The following is a 26210-nucleotide window of genomic DNA, read 5'->3' as shown; positions in this document are numbered from 1 at the left end:
CTGCATTCAGACACCAGTATGATAACATAGAAGATAACAAGGAACTGAACCCATGAATATATCAGAGAAGAATTCAAATGAAAAAAGGAGAGGTTGGAGCCTGCAGAAGGTGAAACACTGAGCAGGATTTGCAAGTGCTTGCACAAAGCTGACACTCCTTCACTCACTGGTGAATCTGCATTTTGTTTTTCACAGGTACTTTATTCAGTGGATTTTCTTGTGTTTAACAGGGCCCGCAGCTTCCACGGCGGTATCTGTTGTACCGGTAGGTGTAAGGGCTGCAATAGCCAGAACCAAAGGATCTACCATAGCCAGACAGGCCCCTGTAGCCCAGGGAGGAGCCTCCATAGCCAGACAGGCCCCCATAGCCCAGGGAAGAGCCCCCAAAGCCATACAGACCCCCGTAGCCCAGGGAAGAGCCCCCGGAGCCATACAGACCCCCATAGCCCAGGGAAGAGCCCCCAAAGCCGAGGGAGCCCCCAAAGCCCCCAAAGACGGGTGCTCCGGAGGATCCCACAACTGAATCCTGGGGGAAGGAGCTGAGGATGGGGCCAGGGAAGGTGACGACGACGGGGGGCGGCTGGATCACAGTCGTGGAGTCAGGGCACTGCCGGACACAGGGCTCATTGCAGCTGTCAGCGATGGGCTGGGGGCAGCTGATACCACTGTTGTAGGTGGGGCACAGATCGTAGCAAGACATCTTGTAGGGATGGAGGTCTGCAAAACACACTGATGAGTAAATTAAAAGTACAAATTCTGTTGGAAAAAGGGTTTAAAATTTGGACATGTGGACTAGAATAGTGGCTTTATCTTTCAGATCTTGGCTTCCTTCTCTTCAGTATAATTTATGCAAAAACTCTCCTTCTTGTAAAAAATCAGCATTGTCCAGATTGCACACTGAAAAGTCAGTTCTTTTATAGTCTCATTCCTAATTTCTTATGCCTGTTCTCCTATAAGAAGTAGTTCTTTGTTCTCCCCAACTCTTGATCACTTACAATAATATTATCTAGCACCTACTCTGCAAATTACTTTCACTATATTTTGCAGTCACTCTTAAATTGTCCATGTCTAAAAGGCTGTTTTATGCTTGTTTTATAATAGCAAAAACAAAGCAGAGTAACCTGAATACCAGTGAAGCTCATGTGGTAAATTAGCTGGAAAAAAAGTAGCTGGAATAACAACTCTGGGATATTGATTTGTAACTTGTTTCAAAATGCAATAGCTAAAATTGTTCTACCAGTATGCTGAGCCTCCTATAAACACAGATTAAAGAAGGCATTCCCTGCCCTGAAGTGCTTGCAAAGTAGTTTGAGAGTCACAGGGTAGGTAAAAAGATTAGTTCCCAGATGTGAACCTGGTACACTCAGCTACAGCTATGTCACTACTGCAGATAAGTGTGTTGGGGTCTGAGCACTTCAGAATGAATATGACCATAGGATTCCATCTAGTCTCCAATAAAAAACATGGGAAGATTGTGACTCAGTACCTCCTGTGAATTTTTTTTTTTTTCATTAGAACTATAATGAACCATAGAACCATAGAAAATATTAGGTTAGAAGATATTCCTGAAGGTCATCTAGTCCAACTCCTTGCTCAAAGTAAGGACAATGTGAAGAGTAAGTTAAGATTTCCTAGTTTCATCTCTACATTCTTCAGACAATATTTCTGTATCCCTTCTGGGTAAGCCTGTCCCCTCAAAATATACATACATTTAAATAGACACATATAAAAAATGTACATGCAAATTCCTTTAAAAATTCCTATTGACAAGAACAACTTTCTGCTGAAGTTTTGGACGCTGTTTTGCTAGCTCAAGTTTGTATTAACAGGAAATGACCAATTTTGAAAATCCTAACTTTACCACTTTAAACTTGAATATATTGATGTCCAACACTAAATAAAAAAAAAAATCACAGAGAAATAATCCAACATTATTAAGAATCTTAGTACATTTATGGATGATTCCATAAATATTGAATTAAAATAGTCTGCAAAAACATACTTCGATTTTAGGAAAGAGATCACATAGAATGATACTTACCCTCTTCACAGGGGAGAATAAAGCAAGCAAAGCGGAATGAAGAGCCCTGGACTAGGAGAGTTTTTATACAATTCCCTAGATGATGGGGATCACCTAAGGTACAATTTGTGCATATGCATAATTGGGGCAAACCCAAAACTAATGTGACACATAGGTCCTTAAAGTTTTGCTGACTGTTGGTTTGAACTCTCATGAAATATGATAAGTGCATTTCATCACAATAGTCTCTTTCATCTCAAAAGATTATATATAATATTAATTCCTGTTATCATTCCATTCACATCCTTGGTGTTACAACAGGAATAACGCTAATGCTTTCCGTAGCTTCTCCATTATTAATGGCAAAACATGGCTGCTTAATGTGCAGCTCATCAGCGCTGTGGTCACCCAATGTGCACATCTTTTTCCATTAGAAAACTAGGTTATCTGGAAATAAAATGGAGTTAATTGGAGCAACTTTGGAGGTCATCATTTTTTATCATTTGCACTTTCAGCTTCTCAACATGAGCCCAATATGACACCCAAAAGAAAGCATCCTAGGGGTATGCTGCAATAGAGACAGAGGAATCCTTTGCATGGATTAAGGCTGATCGTTGACAGAATTGGAACAACCTGAGAAAAATGTGTAACTGAAAATGACAAATCTACACTGATTTTATGGCTTATGAAATCATGTATTCTTTCTATAAATTTGTATTTCACTTTATACTTCTTTATTGAAGAAAACAGTCATGAACTGTTTATAGCAAGGACACTAATGACCTTGAATTATGCATTTTAATGTGATGTAATTTCATAATTGCTAGGCACCTAGATCCAGGTACATGTCATTAATTTAATTGTAAGAAAGCATTCTTAAACTATTAGAGGATAGTTTGCAGCATTTGAAAAGACTTGTTCCTTGGAATCTTAGAAATATTGTCCAGAAAAAGTTCTAACCACTTCAAAGGCTGAGAAACCCACCTCATAATTTATGGTAATCTATGGCATAGAATCTGCAGTATTAAAATAGCACATCTGTAAACAAGAGAAAAAACAGCCTTTCTGTTGTACGATATGTTCCAGGCTCATAATTGTTCTCTATTTGGAGAAACTGCCAGCTCAGCCTTGTTCTAGAGTTGTGGCTCACAGTGTATCACAGATCATGGATTCCTGAGAATCAGTCAATAATTCAAAACACTTCTGTCACATTTCATTTATTTCACCTGTGGATCCATTTGTACTGAAAAAATGTATGTTTCCTTGGGCCTATTAAACATTCTCAGAAACCATCTTGGTTATAACCATATTAAACCAACAATACCTGGAAAAAAATCTCTTTGGCATTGCCAATCCCCTTGTAGGTTTAGTTAAATTCAGAAACTCATTCCATATTTTTCCCTCCTATTTGCTTTGTGAAATTGTGCAAACTTCTCCCCAAACATTTTTGACAGAGAATCCAGCTGTCTGAGTGACTGATGGAAAGAGAAACACATTCAGGTGGTATTTGTATGAAAAGAGCTCCCAGCACTCCAAAACTCAGGATTTGGCAGTTTTTCTGCTCAAATTTCAATTTCTACACAAGCCCTATCCAGAACACTAGACTGAAGCAAACCTTGCAGGTGCCTGGAATTGTTGCTGCTCTTCAGAGTTGAATTGTCCCCTTTTTGGCCAAATACTACTGCCCCCCACAGGTGCCGAAGTCCCCACCTGTGGGTGGGGAAGCTAAACATGCGGAAACCACCTCCAGCCTTCCTACACATTGAATTGACAGTCTTTAACTTCTGTTCTGGCAGGCTGTAATGTGAATTAGATGTACTTAAACAAAAATCCTGTCCATGACAGCAGTTTGTTGTTCTGATAAATCCATGAGACGCTCTCCAGGCATTAAGTTAATACAAGAGGAGCCAGCTTAATAATTTCTGTTGTAATTTCAAAGAAGTGACTGGAATAATGCCAGATATTAATTTTCCACAACAAGTCAGAAGATGAAAGAATTCTCTGTCATCTAATGTAATGTTTAGGCCCTTTTACAAGAGAATTTTGAAAGGTCTTATAAACTGCAATGATGAGCAAAGCAATGTCATCATTTTGATGGGTTACACGTGTTTGACAATGGGGCGGGCAACCAGTGCTGATCTTGTACCTCCAGCTACTCAGATAGAATATAAAAACTCTTCTCTCTCATAGCTCTTCCAAACATTTCCCTTGACTTCTTGGTGACTCAGGTAAGGCTGTTTCTTCTCTATTGCTATTAGTGTATCTTTTTATTGCTGGTTTTAACTTCACCATCCATATTGTCGAGTGCATTGACACTGCATTGGGATAGAGATCCTAATGTCAGCCTTGAACTTGTAGATACGCTTCCTTGGTGCATGAGGCATTGCAGAGGTACTACCTCAAGGTCAGAAACACTGGGACATGCACAGCGCTACCCTGATTGCAGCGCATTTACCCTGTTGCAAAGTTTGTATGTTGTGAGGTTCAGCATGTAATATGGGCATTACCGGTGCAGACATCCATCCAACTTGAGATCAACAAGCTATGCATCTGAGGAAGCTTTCTGAGTTGTCCTGGTACAGAAAAGCTTCTGTCTGTCCTTTTGTCTTTCCTTTACCTTCTCACTTTCATGTTCTTCCTCAAAGCCTTGCTAGGGTGTTGCAGGACACAGTGAGCAGAGAAGAGTAAAAACGTAACTTGAGAAAATAACTGAATTTATAGGAGAAAATGTAGACTAGATTCTGGGGTCTACAGAGGAGTTCCTTTTTGTCCTGGGACTAGTAATTTCAGAAGAGTGTTTTGAAAGACATTAGGGCCGACACTGTTGATTCTGTTGATTTTCATAATGAAATCTTATGGCTTGTATCAGTGCAGTGGATGCCTAGGTGGAAATTGAGCTGATAATGCTACCATCTGTCCTTTATTGTCAGGTCACATACCTTTGTAAGCAATCCAAGCAGGGAAAACCCCATAATCTGTGTTCCAACAACTCTCAGCAAAATTGGAATGAGTGAGAAGAAAAAGCTACTGTAATTAAGTTATATATAATAGCCACATCTCATGTAGACCTGATGAACCCAAATCCGGGTTTTCCTACTGACTCATCAAATGACATGGAACAAAGTCACTTTGCTTCTCATTCTCAGTTTTATGTGTGGACATACATTTAAGTTCTCTGCTGGATCATCACGAGGGACGATAGTTACAGAGTTAGACAAAGTTTCCCATTTACTTTTCTAGATGTGAACTCTGTTTTTATAGAATTTTCAAAATTCTTTTTCAGAAAAAGAAGATTATGAAATAGAGCAAGCTTACAAATGGGAAATCAAGCTATTTATTCAAACTCCTATACTCATTAACTAAATCCAAACTTCTATAACTATTGTTCTTTTCTATAACTATTGTTCTTTTCAAGTCTTTGTCTTCCACTTAGTCCCATTATCAGTGTGTGTTTTGCAGACCTCCATCCCTACAAGATGTCTTGCTACGATCTGTGCCCCACCTACAACAGTGGCATCAGCTGCCCCCAGCCCATCGCTGACAGCTGCAATGAGCCCTGTGTCCGGCAGTGCCCTGACTCCACGACTGTGATCCAGCCGCCCCCCGTCGTCGTCACCTTCCCTGGCCCCATCCTCAGCTCCTTCCCCCAGGATTCAGTTGTGGGATCCTCCGGAGCACCCGTCTTTGGGGGCTTTGGGGGCTCCCTCGGCTTTGGGGGCTCTTCCCTGGGCTATGGGGGTCTGTATGGCTTTGGGGGCTCTTCCCTGGGCTATGGGGGCCTGTCTGGCTATGGAGGCTCCTCCCTGGGCTACAGGGGCCTGTCTGGCTATGGAGGCTCCTCCCTGGGCTACAGGGGCCTGTCTGGCTATGGTAGATCCTTTGGTTCTGGCTATTGCAGCCCTTACACCTACCGGTACAACAGATACCGCCGTGGAAGCTGCGGGCCCTGTTAAATCATGCAGAAATATCCCATGTGAAGAATAACCAGCAACTCAGAGATACAATTTTGATCCACAGCAGTGGTCTCAAAAGAGATATTGTGAAGTCACGATCAACGCAACCTGCTGCAGTGGAGCTGGGAGTGCATAGCACATCTTTAATTTCTTCGCTTCTATTCCTGGTCTCCTTATTTCTTCCATGTATGTGTATAGTTGATGGGGTAAAATATGTAATTTCTACTCCTATGAAATTGCACTTTGGTGTCCAACTGAAGAATAATTATGAATGGACCTGTCTGCACTCTAATGTTTATGCTTGGTATTGTGTAATGCTTTTCTGTGAATGTTTTTCTCATTAAAGTGATTCTTCTCTGCATCAAAGAAATCAGCTTTTGGTTGTAATTTCTGCTCATACAGATAAAAGTTTTTCCCTCTAAACAGGGAAAACTCTGAAGAGAGAATCTCCAATCTTTACATTTTATAAGCTTGAGAAGTACAGCTGAAGTGATGCAGCCATTAGTGAAGATAATCATCCTTTTGCTGCACAGGGTGCACACATTTGCAAGCAGAAATCCTCCCTCCCCAGCTGGCCTGGCTTACAATAACAATAGAATGTTTACAAAATAGCTACACTAAACCTCCGTCCCCTAATGAGCCACTGCATGATCTTCCCTGATTATAGTAGCAGTAGAGACAGGGGCTTGCCTGAGCAGGATTTGAGGCAGATTATGGGAGAAATGGGGCACATCTGAGGCCCTCAGGTGGGAATGATGCTCCTGAGTGGGAATGAATTTAGGGAGGTGGGAAGGTACTAGTGCAGGTTATTGAGGTGGGGCTGCTGAGATGGGAGAAGACAGGAGGAACTGCACCAAAAAGAGCCCTCCAGAGGAATGTGGGCTCTCTCATCCATCTTGGATGAGAAATATCAAAGGAAAGGGTAGAAGGTCAGGAGAAGTTGTAAGTCAGAATTGTAGAATAAGTGGGCTGAAAATATGGGTTCCTGTTGAAAGGAGCTCCCATATAGGAGGAACAGAGAAATACTGTGCTGAGGATGCATATATGGGTTTATGATCTTTTACTGCTGTTCTTCCTAGCAAAGATGAATTAGTTGGTGGTGTGACTGTATGGAGAAACAGTTGTGTCCCACCTCTCTCCCTCCCCCCAAAACAAACAAACAAACAACCCTCTAATATTTTAGTTTTCCTGAGCATATAAAAAGATCATTAGCCACACTTCAAGCTTAAAAGCTTCATTGCACTGCACTGCCTGGAAAACATTATTTCTTTAAGGGTTTGACAGAAAGTTAACTTAATTTTCTGCAACATCTGTCCTGATGACAGAGTTCGAGTGGTTGAGTGAGCACCTGAAGTTCACAGAGACAAATCAAAGACTCGTCTGGAAGAAGTTTTTAGTGAATTCTAATATCTTTAGGAAAACATTTAAATTCAATAATCTATGGTTTCATTTTTCTAACACTGCTATTCTCTAACTAGTAGGTGTACTACTTTAATCTTTCTGGGAGGCCGTATTCTTAAAAATATAAATTTGTATTTGAAAAATTGAGAGATTACAGTAATTCTTTCTGTACTTCTTTCAGTCCCTGACCATTGCAGGGGGGTTGTACTTATATGATTTTTAACATCCCTTCTATCCCAAAGCATTCTATGATTCCGTGCTCAGTGTTTGCATGCTGCTCTTGTACACTTGAAATCCTTAATTTTCTTACTTTCAGGATGTGAACAGGCTGTTACAGGCTTTTCATCAGACAAATAATTAGAGTAAAAACATGAGAAAAGAACACCCGAATGTGGCAATTTTGATGCAACAAACTTTTAATTAAAGTGAGAAAAAGAATACATTTCCAGAGTTTCCAAGAGGTATGAAACTGGTCTCCAGCCAAGGATACGTTCACATGATTGGTTTTACTTCCCATGTCTTAGTTGATGTTTTAAAGAAACAGGAACCATTATCTCCAAGTTTTTGTTACACGTTTATCCTGGGCAACATGGAAATGCAAGGGGAAAAGCAAAAGCACTGGATCAGAAAATGAAAACAGAGTTAAGGGGGAGAAATTCAATCAGGGCTGAAGGAGCACAGCTCCATGGTCTTAAACCAGAGCAGTGAATCCTTGGAGGTCTTCAGCTGTGACCCGGTCTGTTGGTTCTCACATGAAGGGAACATTACTGCATGATTTAGCAGGGCCCGCAGCTTCCACGGCGGTTTCTGTTGTACCGGTAGGTGTAAGGGCTGCAATAGCCAGAACCAAAGGATCTACCATAGCCAGACAGGCCCCTGTAGCCCAGGGAGGAGCCTCCATAGCCAGACAGGCCCCTGTAGCCCAGGGAGGAGCCTCCATAGCCAGACAGGCCCCCATAGCCCAGGGAAGAGCCCCCAAAGCCATACAGACCCCCGTAGCCCAGGGAAGAGCCTCCATAGCCAGACAGACCCCCATAGCCCAGGGAAGAGCCCCCAAAGCCGAGGGAGCCCCCAAAGCCCCCAAAGACGGGTGCTCCGGAGGATCCCACAACTGAATCCTGGGGGAAGGAGCTGAGGATGGGGCCAGGGAAGGTAACAGCAACAGGCGGTGGCTGGATCACGGCCACGGAGTCAGGGCACTGCCGGACACAGGGCTCGTTCCCGCTGTCAGCGATGGGCTGGGGGCAGCTGATGCCACTGTTGTAGGTGGGGCACAGGTCGTAGCAAGACATCTCGTGGGGTTGGAGGTCTGCTAAACATGGACATTTATGTTAACATTAGAGAAATATCAAACATTAGATTATGATGAAACTGTCCAACAGGGCATCAGTAATACATCTGAGAAATAAACATCTATTACTATTCTTTTTTAGCATTGTAATTTGGAGTCCGGTCTTAACTTTAAAATAGTAAAGTGATCTACTTTTCAATTGTGATTTATTTATTTATTTATTTATTTTTGCAGGTAAGTTAATTTCAATAGTATAGCATTACTACTAGTTGATAGTTTCTACTTAAGTTGGATCTTTAATGCTATTAACTCAGCAGAACTCTGTTGAACGCAGCCAGAATTATGGCAATGTGTACGAACTATTTGTTACATCCTAAAATACTATTATGGAGTCATAGATAGTCCAGAAAATCTCTTCAGCAGTAAGATGCTAGAGGTTTCCAATTAAAAACTGCTTAAAATACCTCAATGTCCTTTTCTGAAACTTGGCTTCACCAGTGCCCCATAATGAATGAAAAAATAAGCATTATTTTCAGAAGCAAACAATTTACAGATCACTGACAGCCTGGAGGTCCTGAAGAGGACTTGGTTCTAAGTTAAAACTAGGAGATTCAGACAACAAATTATTTTTTGCAGTTTGAGAGAAATCAGACTTACCCAATTCACAAAGGCAAGCAAAGCAAGAGAAGTGGATAGAAGGACCTAGTGGAGAGAGCTTTTATACAGTTTCTTCAATTGCCTGGGGGATATTAGGCATCCCGTGCTTGAGTTCATAATTAGGTACCAACCCAAAATTGTAGGACACGTAGTTTCTCTAAGTGCTGAAATTGTTTTTGCTTTTTGTTTGTGCATTGCAGACACTTCAAACTCACGCATAGCGTGACATGCACACTCTACCGCAGGCCTCACCATTATCTCTGGGAATTATTTTTTATTATTCCATTGCTCTTTAGGGGAGGAAGTGAGCTGACTCGACTTATTTAAGAGTCCTGCATTATTACGATGACAGGAGTACAGTAATTTCTTTTGTACAGTTACAGGTCTTTTAGTGTAATCAATTCAGGTGACAGTACACCTGGAGACAAAATGGAATTTCTTTTAGGAGCTCACATAAAGGCTAGGGACTTTCTGCAAGCTTAGCACTTCTATCTCCAAATATGCATTACAAGGCAAACGGGGTCAGAAACAGGAATATCTTTTTGTGACTTTTGGAGAATTTTCTACTAATTGTCTGTCTTTCCTGGGAACAGGGAAATATTTCAGCTGGCAATAACAAGTCTCTCTGGAAACATATTTTTTTCTTTTCTTCTTTTTTTTTTTTTTTTTTTTATTTTCTTGAAGTTTCACTTTCCTTTATATTTTTACATTTTCTTTTTCCATTGCTATTTGTGAGGGATAAGTATCTAGGAATACAGGAGTACAAGAACCAAGTAAATCAGTTGTTAAGTTGTAAATACTGAAAGGAAGTCTAGTGCTGATACAATATGAAGACAGAGACTATCATTCAGTGGGCCTTTTTTTGGTGTTATTAAAAGTTCAGTTAACATACACAGATTTCTTCTTGTGTACCAATGTATACTTTAATAAAAAGAAAGTTAGTTTTTATTTTATTTTATTTTTTTTTTTTTTGAGAAATAAAGGAAGATCCAAAAAAGCGTTATAACCATGAACTGACTACATGAAAGACCCAGGTGACCTTAACTTACTTATTTTAATGTGATATTTTAATGTGACAATCTCTCATCATAGGGGGTGTAAGCATCTAGGCATACTTTTTATATAATTATGACGCAGTAAATACAAGCCAGTAATGTCTGTGAGGTATTTGAAAATCCCTTGCAATGTCCTCATAAATCCTTGGGACTTTTTTATTCAGTATTACAGTTCAGGAAATCTCCTTATGCATCTCCAGTGTTGGAAAAGCTCATAATTTGGAAATAATATGTGATATGAAGATAACTATGTTGATAATTATGATGATTACGATAACCATCATAATGATATGGTATTAAAATAATGCCATAAAGAAAGAAACCTCAGCAAAAGCCAGTCTTTGCTTTTCCAAGTGGATTCCCAGCTCATAATTGCTCTCTACTGAGAGGTGCTGTCAATCATGGTTTTTGTTGCAAGATCAGCTGTAGACCAGGATCAAGGACTCCTGAAGAGCAAGCTAAAAATTAAAGGAATTTCAGGCAAATGTACCCTTTCAACCTTGTGGATCAAATTGAGCTGAATTTTTTGAGTATCCCACTGTGCTCATTTCAGCTATTCACTGGGAATCTGTCCATTTAAATGTTGCTTCAATGATACTTTAGACACTGATACCTAAAAGGTTGTGTTATTTCCTATTTGAAATACAAGTGAAATAAGAGCAGCATAATGTCCTTTAACAACAGTGAACAGTCTTTGATTTACACAAAAGGTCTCAGCAGTTTTGAACAGCCAAAGAGAGCCTGTTCAATGTCACAGCAGATATGCCAGAAGAAGGACAGAGGTAAAATGGAGAAGATGAGCAGACAGGATACCAGGATTCACGTACCCTGGGATGAATCCACTGAATTGTTAACGCTATTGGTCTATGGCTTAGGCAGCCTGTAACTCCGAAATCTCACTTCAAAGCTCTCCTCTTCACTTGCTTTGTCACAAATTAGGATGTTAATTCAATGTGCATTTTGATGATTATTATTTTAAGCTCTCCATCCTTAAAAATATAAATATCTCTCTCTTCATAACCAAATTCAGCTTTAAGCTCTAGTCTGAAGGTCAGGTAAAATGTGAAGACTGTTTAGGACCTCTGCCACTGGGTGTTCAGGGATGCTTGCAATATAGCTTGATTCAAAGAGTACGGAGAAGCCTCCATGGATTGCAATGTGAACTTTATCACATCTCAGAAAAAAACACCAAGCACACAGAAAATATTGCCTGCCTTCCTGAGGATTTAGTTATATTATTAATTTATTTATTTTATCCTTAATAAGAAAAAAACCTTGTGTAAGGTATTTGGTAGAAACAACTCACAACAGGTTATTTCTGATATATCGTCATCATATGAGAGAGCAAAAGAAGAATTAACTACGTATAAGCAGATTAATACATGGTGCAACTCCAAAGAGGATAGAAAACTAATATTAATTTCACAAATCATATTTTATGATGAAAGATGCATTAATTTCACCCATCACTGTTATAAATGAAAGACCCTTGTGTGATGTAATGGTTGTGTTATGTTACATGATAATTGGAATCAAGTAATAAACAAAAACAAAGCAAAAGAATTTCATCACTTTGTGGAGGTATCAATACAAAAAAATGTTGTGTCAGCTAATTACCTCTACATTCACAAAACCTGCCTCTCATCCCTCAGGCAGTCCGCTGTGTATAAAAGCACTCTCCACTCAGGGTTCTTCCAACCTCAGCTCTTTATTCGTTCTTCTCAGTGAATTTGGTAAGTCTGAATCTGCTCTTTACAACTATTATACCTCTTTGCTATACAATTTAATTGTGGATAGTCTCTTCAATTAGTACTAGTAGATAAAATTTTAGATGAAAAGATAAAGTTTACATAAATTATTCTCAGGGTTATGGATAGGTTTTCCACATTCAGGGCAGGCATTTAATTTCAAAATCAACCAAAAGTTTCTTGAAATGGCATTAAAAGTTCATTATCAGTTTACTTCCAACAGCTGAAGAAGTGATGTGACTAGTTAAATATGCATTCCTCTTTTCTGTTTGTTTATATGTGTTTCTGGAAATAAAACTTTGAAAAAGCTTACATCTTCATGGCTGATGGGAACATTTTCAGCTTAGAAGCAGAATTTTCATTATATACAGTTTATTATAGATTGCTCAAGTTGCTTTTACATTAATTCAAGATAAACAGGCATGAAAGCAATCAGAGATCAGGCACTGAGTTAGAGGAAGAAACAGAAAGGAAGTGAGAGATGTTGAAGGTGTGCTGTTACAGATTGATTTAACAAAGAGAAAGAGGGGGGTCACAGAGAGAATTTAAGGACTGGCAGATGAACAGATGTTTCTTGGTGTTAAAGAGGACAAGTCATTAAGGGTGAGATTGGCAAAAGAGCCCAGAGCTCAGTATCAAAACAGTGTTGCTAAACTAATCATAAATCTCAGTGCCCTGTTTCAATGTTTGGAAACTGGAAACAATAATGTTTGCAATTCCCTTGTAATGGTCTCATCAAACAAGTTACAGAGCAAATATGAATAGGCAATGATTTATAATCTCTGTTTCCACAAGGCTCAGCACCAAGGAGATCAGTGGGTAAGATGAGCCAGAGTCATGAAATCATGCATGACACGAAACCTGGTTCTTGGGAAGTCCAAGTCCTTGCTGATCCAATGACTCACCAAAGCATCTCGGCAAATAATTTTGCTACTGCTTCAATTTTCAATTCTATTACACATGGGTAAATTGGTCTATCTCAAAGCACTTTTGTCCATGGAAAGGCAGAGAACTCTGTAGTGCTTTTAGGTCTGCAAAAAAATGCATTATGCTTACTAAAATCAATATTTGTATCTTGAAGGTTGACCTCCATCCCCATAAGATGTCTTGCTACGACCTGTGCCCCACCTACAACAGTGGCATCAGCTGCCCCCAGCCCATTGCTGACAGTGGGAACGAGCCCTGTGTCCGGCAGTGCCCTGACTCCATGGCCGTGATCCAGCCACCGCCTGTTGCTGTCACCTTCCCTGGCCCCATCCTCAGCTCCTTCCCCCAGGATTCAGTTGTGGGATCCTCTGGAGCACCCGTCTTTGGGGGCTTTGGGGGCTCCCTAGGTTTTGGGGGCTCTTCCCTGGGCTATGGGGGTCTGTATGGCTCCGGGGGCTCTTCCCTGGGCTATGGGGGTCTGTATGGCTTTGGGGGCTCTTCCCTGGGCTATGGGGGCCTGTCTGGCTATGGAGGCTCCTCCCTGGGCTACAGGGGCCTGTCTGGCTATGGTAGATCCTTTGGTTCTGGCTATTGCAGCCCTTACACCTACCGGTACAACAGAAACCGCCGTGGAAGCTGCGGGCCCTGCTAAATCATGCAGTAATGTTCCCTGCATGATAGAGAAACGACAAATGAGTGATATGACCTCGATCCTCAACTGGGCTCCTGAGTAAGGAGCAGAACATCAAAACTTTCTGCTTAATGCAGTGGAGTCAGAATAGCTCCTTAAATGACCTTCTTCACTTCTTCTCATCTCCTTTTCTATCACGTGTTTCATCTCCTCCTGTTTGCCCTTATTAGTGTCCAACTGTGTGACTCCTCCAGTGCTGCCCCCCCCAGGGCCCTTTCTTGGCCCCGGGCCGGCCAGCGCCTGGCAGAAGCCTGAAGGAAGAACGCCTCTCTGGAAGCCCTAGGCACCACCGGCCTGCCTGGGCCTTGCTCGCGGCTCTGTGCTTGTGTCCCTTCCTGCCTTGACAATAAAGCAAGCCTGCATCCAATGCCTGCCTCTCCGCCTTTCCTTCCCAGGCCCCGCGGGGGCTCCAGGGCTCCCTCCGCCTGCACATGGCCCCTTCGCTCTCCCAGCCCCCCAAAGAGCCGGGGCGCCCTGGACAAAGCCCCTGGCAGCCCTGCCTCCCATACTGAGGGCTATAGCCCTGGGGAAAGCCCGTGACCCTGGCACCTCTGCCTCAGATGGTCCTACTGGAAAGGAAGCTCTGTGCGCAGTCTTTCTTTGCCACTGAGATGAAATTATCATCTTTCATCTCCCCTACACTAATTATTCTAGCTGTCAGATTTGTTTAAAGTTGGTAGAGTTTAGTGATGGCATTCCTTTTATTTTTACCTCATCCTAAATGATTTCTAGAAATCTTCTCACTGTGTTCTCATACAAAGTAAAACCCTGGCCTGAAGTTCTGTCAGGTTATATTCAGAAAAGGAACAATAGAAGGAAGATAAACAACGGGATACAATTATTAAGATAAGTATCTGATGAGCAATGATCAAGCTCTACTTCTTTTTTGTTAATCACTGCTATGATAACAGTTGCCTCAGGGAAGTTCTGGCCATGCCTCTGTACGTCAGCTGGGTGAAACAAGTAGAAAATGAACTAATTCTTTGCAGGGGGTTTAGGTATTACTTTGCAGACTCTTTCAAAGAAATGCTGCATCCATGAACCTATGATTTCTTGATCTCAGCCCTCTGTTAGTGTTATGGAGTAGCAAGCCAGACTTTAATAGGTAATTTCACTGTCCTCCAAAAGTATCTGGGTATATCCGGTGGCCCTGTGCTATATGTAGTAACGAGTTGAAAACAAAAGAAGCCTGACTATCATATTAATGAATCTTGCTTTTATTTTAAGATATTATGTATTTATTAGGAACATTTCAGTGAAAAAGGACCCTCACCAAAAGTCTCTCTCTCTCTCACCTGTCTGCTCAGTTTGCAACTCCACCTGCCCTCCTTGTCCTAGGCTTTTAGGTGAAGGCCTGTAGAGTGCTGGGATGCAGCTGGAGCCTGCAGGGCTCAGATGAGAGCACAGCTACCGGCAGAGTGTGCCAAGGATGGGTGAGCAGCCCAGGCATCTAGAGTGGAGAAGGCCTCCTTCCTTTTGGGTGCAAGGAGATGGCTCTCCATTTCTACCACTGCTCTCCAGTCTCACACAACTAGAAGTAAGGGCACTGCTGCCAGGATTTTTCTGGAACTCAGCAACCATTATCCTGCCTTGTGCCACATTAGCCCTGCATCTCCTCTGCTCGGGCAGCTCTTGTGATAAGCAAAGCCCTCTTTCCTCCCAAAATGGGGGTGACTGATTTCCTCTCTGTTTTTCTTCTCAACACCAGGATCCTCATTCCCATGCAGAGCCTACAAGAGCTACTTTGGTGGTAAACACCTGAGCACCGGCTACCAAATTTTCAATTGATTAGATGAGACAGTGACAGGCAAAGTATCAGCCAGTTCCTAACTAGATGCATATTGTGTTAGACAGCAAGCACCTAGCACAAGATAACAAGACTGGTGAGAGCTATTAGCTTCCAGCTAACATGATTGCATAGCTTTTATATGGGCTGGATGCATGTTCAGAGTGAGTTCATGTCTGGTTGCAAAACAGGACATACACACTGAGAGAAAAGCTTATGGTTGCAAAACAGGACATAGACACAGAGAGACTGGTTCATTACTTAAAGCTGTCTTGGAAAACCACTAATTATATCTTTGCATTAATGACATTGGCACATAATTTGGGAGCATTTCATTTTACATGCTGTTAAGATAAAGCTGACTGGCATTAAAAAGGAGAGAATCAAACTTAAAGACTGGAAAAGCAAGAAGGTTTAATAGGTGGGAGTAAGAGTAACGGAATGTTTTCAGTAACACAGCACAACGCCATGCACCTACTGACAATGGAAAAAAGATTCTGGTGTAATACAGGCTATAGTCAGAAAGAAAAAACAAAAGAGGAAACACTATCTGCATAGCAACAAATAAGTGATGATATGGCAAAAGTCAAGCTCCCTAATCCATATCAATTATTTCAATTGCAACAATGGAGTAAGAGAAATATTCTTCTACCACTTACAAAAGAAAAAAAGGACATCCCTTAAGCAGAGTATATACAATATAAATATAAAAAAAAATAAAAACAAAGGAGCAAACAAACAAAAAACGGAAGAGAAAATAGCTCTTCTCTCATTGGTAGAAAAAAAAATCCTGGTAAAATATAGTAATATAAGAATTTCCTATTAATCACACTTCATCAGCCAATAAGCCTAAGTAATGAGGATCATCAATATTAAGAACAAAATGAGACGGAGGGAGACAGAAGTGGATTCAGGAAACCTTTATTGTGCCCGGCACGGCAGGAGAAGTGGACAGAGAGCTGGGGCAGGAGCGAGCGGGGCTGGCTGTGGCGTGTCGGGGGGACAGAGGATCTTCTCCAGAGCGTGGCTTCTGGCTGCGCAAGCCCCGGCGGTGCGGCACTGCAGCTCGGGAGGACTTGGTCCATGGGCCCCACAGGCCTTGAACGGTCCCACTCTTGCACAGAGAGCAATAACAGGGGGCAGAAGAGCAGAAGAGCAGAGGGCGAGCTGGGCACAAGGCCCTGGCCATGGAAGAAGGAGGAGTAGAATAAGGCGTGAGAGGCCGAAGGGGCCGGCACGACCAGCTGCCCAAGCCTTGGCTGGAGCTGCAAATACTCTGCGCAAAACAGCGCTATGTACCAAAGAGCCCAGCCATGAGTCAGGGATGCTGGCAGGGGGTCTGGGGCACGGCATGGCTTTAGCAGGGCCCACAGGTGTCCCACAGCTTCTTGCTGTAGCGCGGCAAGAGGTAGGGGCTGCAGGCGGGAGAAGCGTAGGGCCTGCCAAAGGTGCAGAGGCCCCCCGAGCCCTGGGTGGCCCCCGCGCCGTAGAGGCCCCCCAGCCCCAGGGAGCCCCCAAAGGCGGGTGCTCCGGAGGAGCCCACCACGGCTTGCTGGGGGAAGGAGCTGAGGATGGGGCCGGGGAAGGTGACGACAACGGGGGGCGGCTGGATGAAGGCCGTCGAGTCGGGGCACTGCCGCGCGCACAGCTCGTTGCAGCTCTCAGCGATGGGCTGGGGGACGGCGATGCTGGTTTTCGGCGGGTACAGGTCGTTGCAAGCCATCTTGGTGTGAGAGAGCTGAGCCTGCAATGCAAAGCCCCCAGGGCCGGTGCTGTGAGTGAGGAGATGCCCTGGCAGAGCAGGGCCCGTGCCACAGCCAGGGGACTCCCTCCTCAGCCCGCCCCGGCTCTCCACGCCTGCTCCCTGCGTGCCCGCGGCCCTCGCCTGCCCCCACAGAGCCCCTCTGCCCACAGCGCGTCCGGCAGAGCTCTGGTGGCCAGGGAGCCCCACACCGGCCCCTGCCCGACGAGGCCCCGCCACCCACCCTTTTCCCGTGCAGAGCCAGGCAGGAGGGGCGGATGCCAGCGCTTGCCCAGGACCACGCTTTTATGGGGGCTGGCGAGTGCGGGGAGGAGCTGGCCGCGCTGGGGGCACGTGGCCCGTGGTGGCCGAGCCCCAGCCACCTCCCTGCGCGCCACGGGGCTGTTGTGCTGATGCCGGTTCCTCGCCAGCCCCCACCCGCTCCCTCAGCCCCTGCAATTACCCCGCTCGGACGCTCGCCAGCCCTCACCTAATGGGCAAATTAGCCCCGCTGCCGTCTCATCCCCTGCGTGCCTAAGAGGGCATGCAGTGTGACACAGGCAGGCTGCCAGCACCCTGCGTGCCGCAGCTCTTCCCCAGGGGCTTGGTCTCAGGGTGGCCGCGTGCGCGCTGTGGAGAGCCCCAGGGCAGAGCGGGGTCGTGGCGCTGGGCAAGGAGCAGCCACACGCCAGCGCCTCCATGACGTACGCACTGCAGTTGTTATCTCCAGAGGGGCGAGGTGACGAAACGCCAAATCAAAGGCGCTCCTCTCGGGCACTGCCTGCTCAGCACCACGCATTTGGCCCGCCAAGCGGAAAGGGGAGGGAAGCCAGCAAAGGGGCCTGTGCTGGTCCGGACAGGGGATGCTGACTCAGGGAGGGCAGGAGCAGGACAGCCTGGCCTCGGCAGGAGGGAGTGCCGCCTCTGCCCATTGGCCCAGCGGGCGCTGCGCAATGGTGGGGCCTGGATAAAAGCTCGGCCTGCGCGGGGCTCTCGCAAGCACTGCTCTGACCGCCTTCTCCTTGGGGAACAGGGTAAGTCTGCGAGCGCTTCTCCTCCTGCCGCTGGCCCCTGCCCCTGGCCCCTGCGCCTCAGCCTGGCCAGCTGCCGTCTACTGCTCCCTCGTATCGCACTCTGTGCTCTCTTGCAGAGCACCGTCCAATCCCGCAAGATGGCTTGCTACGACCTGTGCCCACCGAAAACCAGCGTCGCCGTCCCCCAGCCCATCGCTGAGAGCTGCAACGAGCTGTGCGCGCGGCAGTGCCCCGACTCGACGGCCTTCATCCAGCCGCCTCCCGTTGTCGTCACCTTTCCCGGCCCCATCCTCAGCTCCTTCCCCCAGCAAGCCGTGGTGGGCTCCTCCGGAGCACCCGCCTTTGGGGGCTCCCTGGGGCTGGGGGGCCTCTACGGCGCGGGGGCCACCCAGGGCTCGGGGGGCCTCTGCACCTTTGGCAGGCCCTACGCTTCTCCCGCCTGCAGCCCCTACCTCTTGCCGCGCTACAGCAAGAAGCTGTGGGACACCTGTGGGCCCTGCTAAAGCCATGTCCTGCCCCAGACCCCCTGCCAGCTGCCGCGACGCATGGCTGAGCTCGTGGGCACGGGGCGCTGAGGAGCGCTGAGCATCTCCAGCCCCAGCCAAGGCCTGGGCAGCTGGCTGTGCCGGCCCCTTCGGCCTCTCGCGCCCTATTCTACTCCTCCTTCCTCCATGGCCAGGGCCTTGCGCCCAGCCTGCCCTCTGCTCTCCCGCTCTCTCTTCCCCCCTCCTGCTCTCCGCAGCAGAAGCAAGACCCTTCAAGGCCTGTGGGGCCCATGGACCAAGTCCTCCCGAGCTGCAGTGCCGCACCGCCGGAGCTTGCGCAACCAGAAGCCACGCTCTGGAGAAGATCCTCTGTCCCCCCGACACGCCACAGCCAGCCCCGCTGGCTCCTGCTCCAGCTCTCTGTCCACTTCTCCTGCCGTGCCGGGCACAATAAAGGTTTCCTGCATCCACTCCTCTCTCTCTTCCTCTTTCTGTGTTCCGAGGCAGGAAAGCAGCCCTGCGGGGCGTAGTGGAGGCTCCGGGGGAGGGCACACGCTGGTGCTGGGAGGCCCAGGGCATTAGGGCGGAGAGCAGGAGAGGTGCTGGCAGTTCTGCTTTGCCTGGCCTTCTCCGCCCGGGAGCGCGACCAGCTCTGCCAAGTGGCGCTGCTCCGCAGAAGCGAGGCACCGTCTCGGGCAAGAAGCGCAGAGGAAGAGGCTGGAGAGCAGGGATGGCTGAGCGCTGCACACGGTGAGTGCAGGGCCGGTCCCTTGCTGGAGGGCAGCCTTGCAGAAATGGCCGTGGGGCTGGTGGCCGCCCAGTGGAGCAGGAGCCAGCAACGTGCCTTGGGGCCGTGAGCGCTCCCCCCTGCTCCTGCTCATTGGCAATAGGGTTAGCAGCAGCCGTAAGACGTAAGGACGCTGAGCATGGGTCGCCCCCTCCCCTTCTGTCTCCCCCTTTGTGGCCCCAGGCTGAGGTGACACCTCTTCCCAGGCAAGCCTCCTGCTGGCCCTGGGATTAAGCCCATCAGTGTTAGCACAAAGCCCACGTGCTGGATCCTTGGGTGTGGTGACGCCCGTTAAGGAAGAGGGAAGTGGCACAGCTCAGGGAACACTGGCTATAAAACGAAGCGGCAGCAAGCCCCATGTGGCACTCACGCTGGAGCTGCTGCTGGCTGGCTGGCTGGCTGGCTGGCAGGAAGAAGCCTCTGCTCCCTGGGTGCTCAGGGCTGCCTGCGGCGTTGTCTTCTTCCTTGGAGTAGAGTGAGTTCTTTCCGGTCAAGGCTGGCTCTAGCCTGTGGTGCTGGTGTGGTGGTGATTAGTAAGGATTTGGCAGAGGGTCCGCATGACTGAACCGTCTAGGAAATGCAAGAATGCTAGATAATAAGGAAGCCGAGCTGGTTCCTAGAAGTTTGGTTGGACTGCAAGCTGTGCTAATTGTATAGAAATTGCCTGCTAAAGATAAGCTCTGCTAACTGCTGGGCTGTGAGGGAAAAGCTCAGAGCTGAACGGTGCCCTGGGAGAGGTTTGGCTTGGCTCTTTGGGAGAAGCTCTTTCTTCAGCTACAGGAGTGTGTAAGCCCGGGAGCGGGCTGGGCAGAGAAGTGTTTTGGACAAGGCTTAAGCTTCGTTCAGGTGGCGCTGCGTGGAGGCGGCAGTTGGCGTGCTGCTGCTCCTGGCTCGGGGTTCCCCTCTGTTTCAGGACCTTGTGTGGAGCGTCTGGAGGCGGCCCTGCTGGAGGCGGGGAGCAGGCTGCTTCCAGGCAGGGCCCTGGGAGATGGGCTGCAGCCCTCAGTGTGGGAGGCAGGGCTGCCAGGGACTTTGTCCAGGGCGCCCCGGCTCTTTGGGGGGCTGGGAGAGCGAAGGGGCCATGTGCAGGCGGAGGGAGCCCTGGAGCCCCCGTGGGGCCTGGGAAGGAAAGGCGGAGAGGCAGGCATTGGATGCAGGCTTGCTTTATTGTCAAGGCAGGAAAGGACACAAGCACAGAGCCGCGAGCAAGGCCCAGGCAGGCCGGTGGTGCCTGGGGCTTCCAGAGAGGCATTCTTCCTTCAGGCTTCTGCCAGGCGCTGGCCGGCCCGGGGCCAAGAAAGGGCCCTGGGGGGCAGCACCGGAGGAGTCACGTGTCTGTGAAGAGGAGGAGGAGGAAGGACGAGGAGGAGAAGAGGTGGCACGGGCGTGGCTTTAGCAGGGCCCACAGGTGTCCCACAGCTTCTTGCTGTAGCGCGGCAAGAGGTAGGGGCTGCAGGCGGGAGAAGCGTAGGGCCTGCCAAAGGTGCAGAGGCCCCCCGAGCCTTGGGTGGCCCCCGCGCCGTAGAGGCCCCCCAGCCCCAGGGAGCCCCCAAAGGCGGGTGCTCCGGAGGAGCCCACCACGGCTTGCTGGGGGAAGGAGCTGAGGATGGGGCCGGGGAAGGTGACGACAACGGGGGGGCGGCTGGATGAAGGCCGTCGAGTCGGGGCACTGCCGCGCGCACAGCTCGTTGCAGCTCTCAGCGATGGGCTGGGGGACGGCGACGCTGGTTTTCGGCGGGTACAGGTCGTTGCAAGCCATCTTGGTGTGAGAGAGCTGAGCCTGCAATGCAAAGCCCCCAGGGCCGGTGCTGTGAGTGAGGAGATGCCCTGGCAGAGCAGGGCCCGTGCCACAGCCAGGGGACTCCCTCCTCAGCCCGCCCCGGCTCTCCTCGCCTGCCCCCACAGAGCCCCTCTGCCCACAGCGCGTCCGGCAGAGCTCTGGTGGCCAGGGAGCCCCACACCGGCCCCTGCCCGACGAGGCCCCGCCACCCACCCTTTTCCCGTGCAGAGCCAGGCAGGAGGGGCGGATGCCAGCGCTTGCCCAGGACCACGCTTTTATGGGGGCTGGCGAGTGCGGGGAGGAGCTGGCCGCGCTGGGGGCACGTGGCCCGTGGTGGCCGAGCCCCAGCCTCCTCCCTGCACGCCACGGGGCTGTTGTGCTGACGCCGGTTCCTCGCCAGCCCCCACCCGCTCCCTCAGCCCCTGCAATTACCCCGCTCGGACGCTCGCCAGCCCTCACCTAATGGGCAAATTAGCCCCGCTGCCGTCTCATCCCCTGCGTGCCTAAGAGGGCATGCAGTGTGACACAGGCAGGCTGCCAGCACCCTGCGTGCCGCAGCTCTTCCCCAGGGGCTTGGTCTCAGGGTGGCCGCGTGCGCGCTGTGGAGAGCCCCAGGGCAGAGCGGGGTCGTGGCGCTGGGCAAGGAGCAGCCACACGCCAGCGCCTCCATGACGTACGCACTGCAGTTGTTATCTCCAGAGGGGCGAGGTGACGAAACGCCAAATCAAAGGCGCTCCTCTCGGGCACTGCCTGCTCAGCACCACGCATTTGGCCCGCCAAGCGGAAAGGGGAGGGAAGCCAGCAAAGGGGCCTGTGCTGGTCCGGACAGGGGATGCTGACTCAGGGAGGGCAGGAGCAGGACAGCCTGGCCTCGGCAGGAGGGAGTGCCGCCTCTGCCCATTGGCCCAGCGGGCGCTGCGCAATGGTGGGGCCTGGATAAAAGCTCGGCCTGCGCGGGGCTCTCGCAAGCACTGCTCTGACCGCCTTCTCCTTGGGGAACAGGGTAAGTCTGCGAGCGCTTCTCCTCCTGCCGCTGGCCCCTGCCCCTGGCCCCTGCGCCTCAGCCTGGCCAGCTGCCGTCTACTGCTCCCTCGTATCGCACTCTGTGCTCTCTTGCAGAGCACCGTCCAATCCCGCAAGATGGCTTGCTACGACCTGTGCCCACCGAAAACCAGCGTCGCCGTCCCCCAGCCCATCGCTGAGAGCTGCAACGAGCTGTGCGCGCGGCAGTGCCCCGACTCGACGGCCTTCATCCAGCCGCCCCCCGTTGTCGTCACCTTCCCCGGCCCCATCCTCAGCTCCTTCCCCCAGCAAGCCGTGGTGGGCTCCTCTGGAGCACCCGCCTTTGGGGGCTCCCTGGGGCTGGGGGGCCTCTACGGCGCGGGGGCCACCCAGGGCTCGGGGGGCCTCTGCACCTTTGGCAGGCCCTACGCTTCTCCCGCCTGCAGCCCCTACCTCTTGCCGCGCTACAGCAAGAAGCTGTGGGACACCTGTGGGCCCTGCTAAAGCCATGTCCTGCCCCAGACCCCCTGCCAGCTGCCGCGACGCATGGCTGAGCTCGTGGGCACGGGGCGCTGAGGAGCGCTGAGCATCTCCAGCCCCAGCCAAGGCCTGGGCAGCTGGCTGTGCCGGCCCCTTCGGCCTCTCGCGCCCTATTCTACTCCTCCTTCCTCCATGGCCAGGGCCTTGTGCCCAGCCTGCCCTCTGCTCTCCCGCTCTCTCTTCCCCCCTCCTGCTCTCCGCAGCAGAAGCAAGACCCTTCAAGGCCTGTGGGGCCCATGGACCAAGTCCTCCCGAGCTGCAGTGCCGCACCGCCGGAACTTGTGCAACCAGAAGCCACGCTCTGGAGAAGATCCTCTGTCCCCCCGACACGCCACAGCCAGCCCCGCTGGCTCCTGCTCCAGCTCTCTGTCCACTTCTCCTGCCGTGCCGGGCACAATAAAGGTTTCCTGCATCCACTCCTCTCTCTCTTCCTCTTTCTGTGTTCCGAGGCAGGAAAGCAGCCCTGCGGGGCGTAGTGGAGGCTCCGGGGGAGGGCACTCGCTGGTGCTGGGAGGCCCAGGGCATTAGGGCGGAGAGCAGGAGAGGTGCTGGCAGTTCTGCTTTGCCTGGCCTTCTCTGCCCGGGAGCGCGACCAGCTCTGCCAAGTGGCGCTGCTCCGCAGAAGCGAGGCACCGTCTCGGGCAAGAAGCGCAGAGGAAGAGGCCGGAGAGCAGGGATGGCTGAGCGCTGCACACGGTGAGTGCAGGGCCGGTCCCTTGCTGGAGGGCAGCCTTGCAGAAATGGCCGTGGGGCTGGTGGCCGCCCAGTGGAGCAGGAGCCAGCAACGTGCCTTGGGGCCGTGAGCGCTCCCCCCTGCTCCTGCTCATTGGCAATAGGGTTAGCAGCAGCCGTAAGACGTAAGGACGCTGAGCATGGGTCGCCCCCTCCCCTTCTGTCTCCCCCTTTGTGGCCCCAGGCTGAGGTGACACCTCTTCCCAGGCAAGCCTCCTGCTGGCCCTGGGATTAAGCCCATCAGTGTTAGCACAAAGCCCACGTGCTGGATCCTTGGGTGTGGTGACGCCCGTTAAGGAAGAGGGAAGTGGCACAGCTCAGGGAACACTGGCTATAAAACGAAGCGGCAGCAAGCCCCATGTGGCACTCACGCTGGAGCTGCTGCTGGCTGGCTGGCTGGCTGGCTGGCAGGAAGAAGCCTCTGCTCCCTGGGTGCTCAGGGCTGCCTGCGGCGTTGTCTTCTTCCTTGGAGTAGAGTGAGTTCTTTCCGGTCAAGGCTGGCTCTAGCCTGTGGTGCTGGTGTGGTGGTGATTAGTAAGGATTTGGCAGAGGGTCCGCATGACTGAACCGTCTAGGAAATGCAAGAATGCTAGATAATAAGGAAGCCGAGCTGGTTCCTAGAAGTTTGGTTGGACTGCAAGCTGTGCTAATTGTATAGAAATTGCCTGCTAAAGATAAGCTCTGCTAACTGCTGGGCTGTGAGGGAAAAGCTCAGAGCTGAACGGTGCCCTGGGAGAAGTTTGGCTTGGCTCTTTGGGAGAAGCTCTTTCTTCAGCTACAGGAGTGTGTAAGCCCGGGAGCGGGCTGGGCAGAGAAGTGTTTTGGACAAGGCTTAAGCTTCGTTCAGGTGGCGCTGCGTGGAGGCGGCAGTTGGCGTGCTGCTGCTCCTGGCTCGGGGTTCCCCTCTGTTTCAGGACCTTGTGTGGAGCGTCTGGAGGCGGCCCTGCTGGAGGCGGGGAGCAGGCTGCTTCCAGGCAGGGCCCTGGGAGATGGGCTGCAGCCCTCAGTGTGGGAGGCAGGGCTGCCGGGGACTTTGTCCAGGGCGCCCCGGCTCTTTGGGGGGCTGGGAGAGCGAAGGGGCCATGTGCAGGCAGAGGGAGCCCTGGAGCCCCCGCGGGGCCTGGGAAGGAAAGGCGGAGAGGCAGGCATTGGATGCAGGCTTGCTTTATTGTCAAGGCAGGAAAGGACACAAGCACAGAGCCGCGAGCAAGGCCCAGGCAGGCCGGTGGTGCCTGGGGCTTCCAGAGAGGCGTTCTTCCTTCAGGCTTCTGCCAGGCGCTGGCCGGCCCGGGGCCAAGAAAGGGCCCTGGGGGGCAGCACCGGAGGAGTCACGTGTCTGTGAAGAGGAGGAGGAGGAAGGACGAGGAGGAGAAGAGGTGGCACGGGCGTGGCTTTAGCAGGGCCCACAGGTGTCCCACAGCTTCTTGCTGTAGCGCGGCAAGAGGTAGGGCCTGCAGGCGGGAGAAGCATAGGGCCTGCCAAAGGTGCAGAGGCCCCCCGAGCCCTGGGTGGCCCCCGCGCCGTAGAGGCCCCCCAGCCCCAGGGAGCCCCCAAAGGCGGGTGCTCCGGAGGAGCCCACCACGGCTTGCTGGGGGAAGGAGCTGAGGATGGGGCCGGGGAAGGTGACGACAACGGGGGGCGGCTGGATGAAGGCCGTCGAGTCGGGGCACTGCCGCGCGCACAGCTCGTTGCAGCTCTCAGCGATGGGCTGGGGGACGGCGACGCTGGTTTTCGGCGGGTACAGGTCGTTGCAAGCCATCTTGGTGTGAGAGAGCTGAGCCTGCAATGCAAAGCCCCCAGGGCCGGTGCTGTGAGTGAGGAGATGCCCTGGCAGAGCAGGGCCCGTGCCACAGCCAGGGGACTCCCTCCTCAGCCCGCCCCGGCTCTCCACGCCTGCTCCCTGCGTGCCCGCGGCCCTCGCCTGCCCCCACAGAGCCCCTCTGCCCACAGCGCGTCCGGCAGAGCTCTGGTGGCCAGGGAGCCCCACACTGGCCCCTGCCCGACGAGGCCCCGCCACCCACCCTTTTCCCGTGCAGAGCCAGGCAGGAGCGGCGGATGCCAGCGCTTGCCCAGGACCACGCTTTTATGGGGGCTGGCGAGTGCGGGGAGGAGCTGGCCGCGCTGGGGGCACGTGGCCCGTGGTGGCCGAGCCCCAGCCTCCTCCCTGCACGCCACGGGGCTGTTGTGCTGACGCCGGTTCCTCGCCAGCCCCCACCCGCTCCCTCAGCCCCTGCAATTACCCCGCTCGGACGCTCGCCAGCCCTCACCTAATGGGCAAATTAGCCCCGCTGCCGTCTCATCCCCTGCGTGCCTAAGAGGGCATGCAGTGTGACACGGGCGGGCTGCCAGCACCCTGCGTGCCGCAGCTCTTCCCCAGGGGCTTGGTCTCAGGGTGGCCGCGTGCGCGCTGTGGAGAGCCCCAGGGCAGAGCGGGGTCGTGGCGCTGGGCAAGGAGCAGCCACACGCCAGCGCCTCCATGACGTACGCACTGCAGTTGTTATCTCCAGAGGGGCGAGGTGACGAAACGCCAAATCAAAGGCGCTCCTCTCGGGCACTGCCTGCTCAGCACCACGCATTTGG

General features: G+C 50.6%; 8 protein-coding genes and 1 pseudogene across 10 annotated transcripts in view; 4 read left to right on the top strand and 5 right to left on the bottom strand.

The window, feature by feature from the left end:
* Window positions 1-223: 223 nt before the first annotated feature.
* LOC311219723 (scale keratin) lies at window positions 224-700 on the bottom strand (the record flags this gene model as incomplete). Its single annotated transcript, XM_084303000.1, has 1 exon — window positions 224-700. The coding sequence occupies one exon, from the start codon at window positions 698-700 to the stop codon at window positions 224-226; it is 477 nt and encodes a 158-aa protein (XP_084159126.1).
* Window positions 701-5496: 4796 nt separating this feature from the next.
* On the top strand, window positions 5497-5973 carry LOC311219724 (scale keratin-like; the record flags this gene model as incomplete). Its single annotated transcript, XM_084303001.1, has 1 exon — window positions 5497-5973. The coding sequence occupies one exon, from the start codon at window positions 5497-5499 to the stop codon at window positions 5971-5973; it is 477 nt and encodes a 158-aa protein (XP_084159127.1).
* Window positions 5974-8150: 2177 nt separating this feature from the next.
* LOC311219722 (scale keratin-like) overlaps window positions 8151-26210 on the bottom strand; it is a gene marked incomplete at both ends in the record, with an annotated part of 123165 nt that continues 105105 nt past the window's right edge. Inside the window, one exon of one of the 2 annotated variants that reach the window (XM_084302999.1) lies at window positions 8151-8492. In XM_084302999.1, the coding sequence (XP_084159125.1) occupies window positions 8151-8492 (342 nt within the window). Of the gene's footprint in view, window positions 8667-26210 lie in introns of those variants that run through there. The other variant, XM_084302998.1, reaches the window with a different exon arrangement.
* Window positions 13228-13704, top strand: LOC311219725 (scale keratin-like; the record flags this gene model as incomplete). Its single annotated transcript, XM_084303002.1, has 1 exon — window positions 13228-13704. One exon carries the CDS (start codon window positions 13228-13230, stop codon window positions 13702-13704), a length of 477 nt encoding a protein of 158 aa, XP_084159128.1.
* Window positions 16887-17971, bottom strand: LOC311219924 (feather keratin 4-like; the record flags this gene model as incomplete). Its single annotated transcript, XM_084303280.1, has 2 exons — window positions 16887-17273; window positions 17846-17971. The coding sequence occupies 2 exons, from the start codon at window positions 17969-17971 to the stop codon at window positions 16887-16889; spliced, it is 513 nt and encodes a 170-aa protein (XP_084159406.1).
* On the top strand, window positions 18419-18807 carry LOC311219809 (feather keratin 4-like; the record flags this gene model as incomplete). The annotated part of the gene is made up of 1 exon (XM_084303090.1): window positions 18419-18807. The coding sequence occupies exon 1, from the start codon at window positions 18442-18444 to the stop codon at window positions 18805-18807; it is 366 nt and encodes a 121-aa protein (XP_084159216.1). The 5' UTR covers window positions 18419-18441.
* On the bottom strand, window positions 20969-21344 carry LOC311219814 (feather keratin 4-like; annotated as a pseudogene). The gene has a single exon. The product of its transcript is annotated as a feather keratin 4-like (transcript).
* On the top strand, window positions 22474-22862 carry LOC311219808 (feather keratin 4-like; the record flags this gene model as incomplete). The annotated part of the gene is made up of 1 exon (XM_084303089.1): window positions 22474-22862. Exon 1 carries the CDS (start codon window positions 22497-22499, stop codon window positions 22860-22862), a length of 366 nt encoding a protein of 121 aa, XP_084159215.1. The 5' UTR covers window positions 22474-22496.
* On the bottom strand, window positions 25024-25389 carry LOC311219758 (feather keratin 4-like; the record flags this gene model as incomplete). Its single annotated transcript, XM_084303039.1, has 1 exon — window positions 25024-25389. The coding sequence occupies one exon, from the start codon at window positions 25387-25389 to the stop codon at window positions 25024-25026; it is 366 nt and encodes a 121-aa protein (XP_084159165.1).

Source organism: Netta rufina, assembly GCF_964035555.1.
Source record: "Netta rufina genome assembly, chromosome: 29".
Lineage (NCBI taxonomy): Eukaryota > Metazoa > Chordata > Aves > Anseriformes > Anatidae > Netta > Netta rufina.
This window is presented reverse-complemented; position numbering and strand designations above follow the sequence as displayed.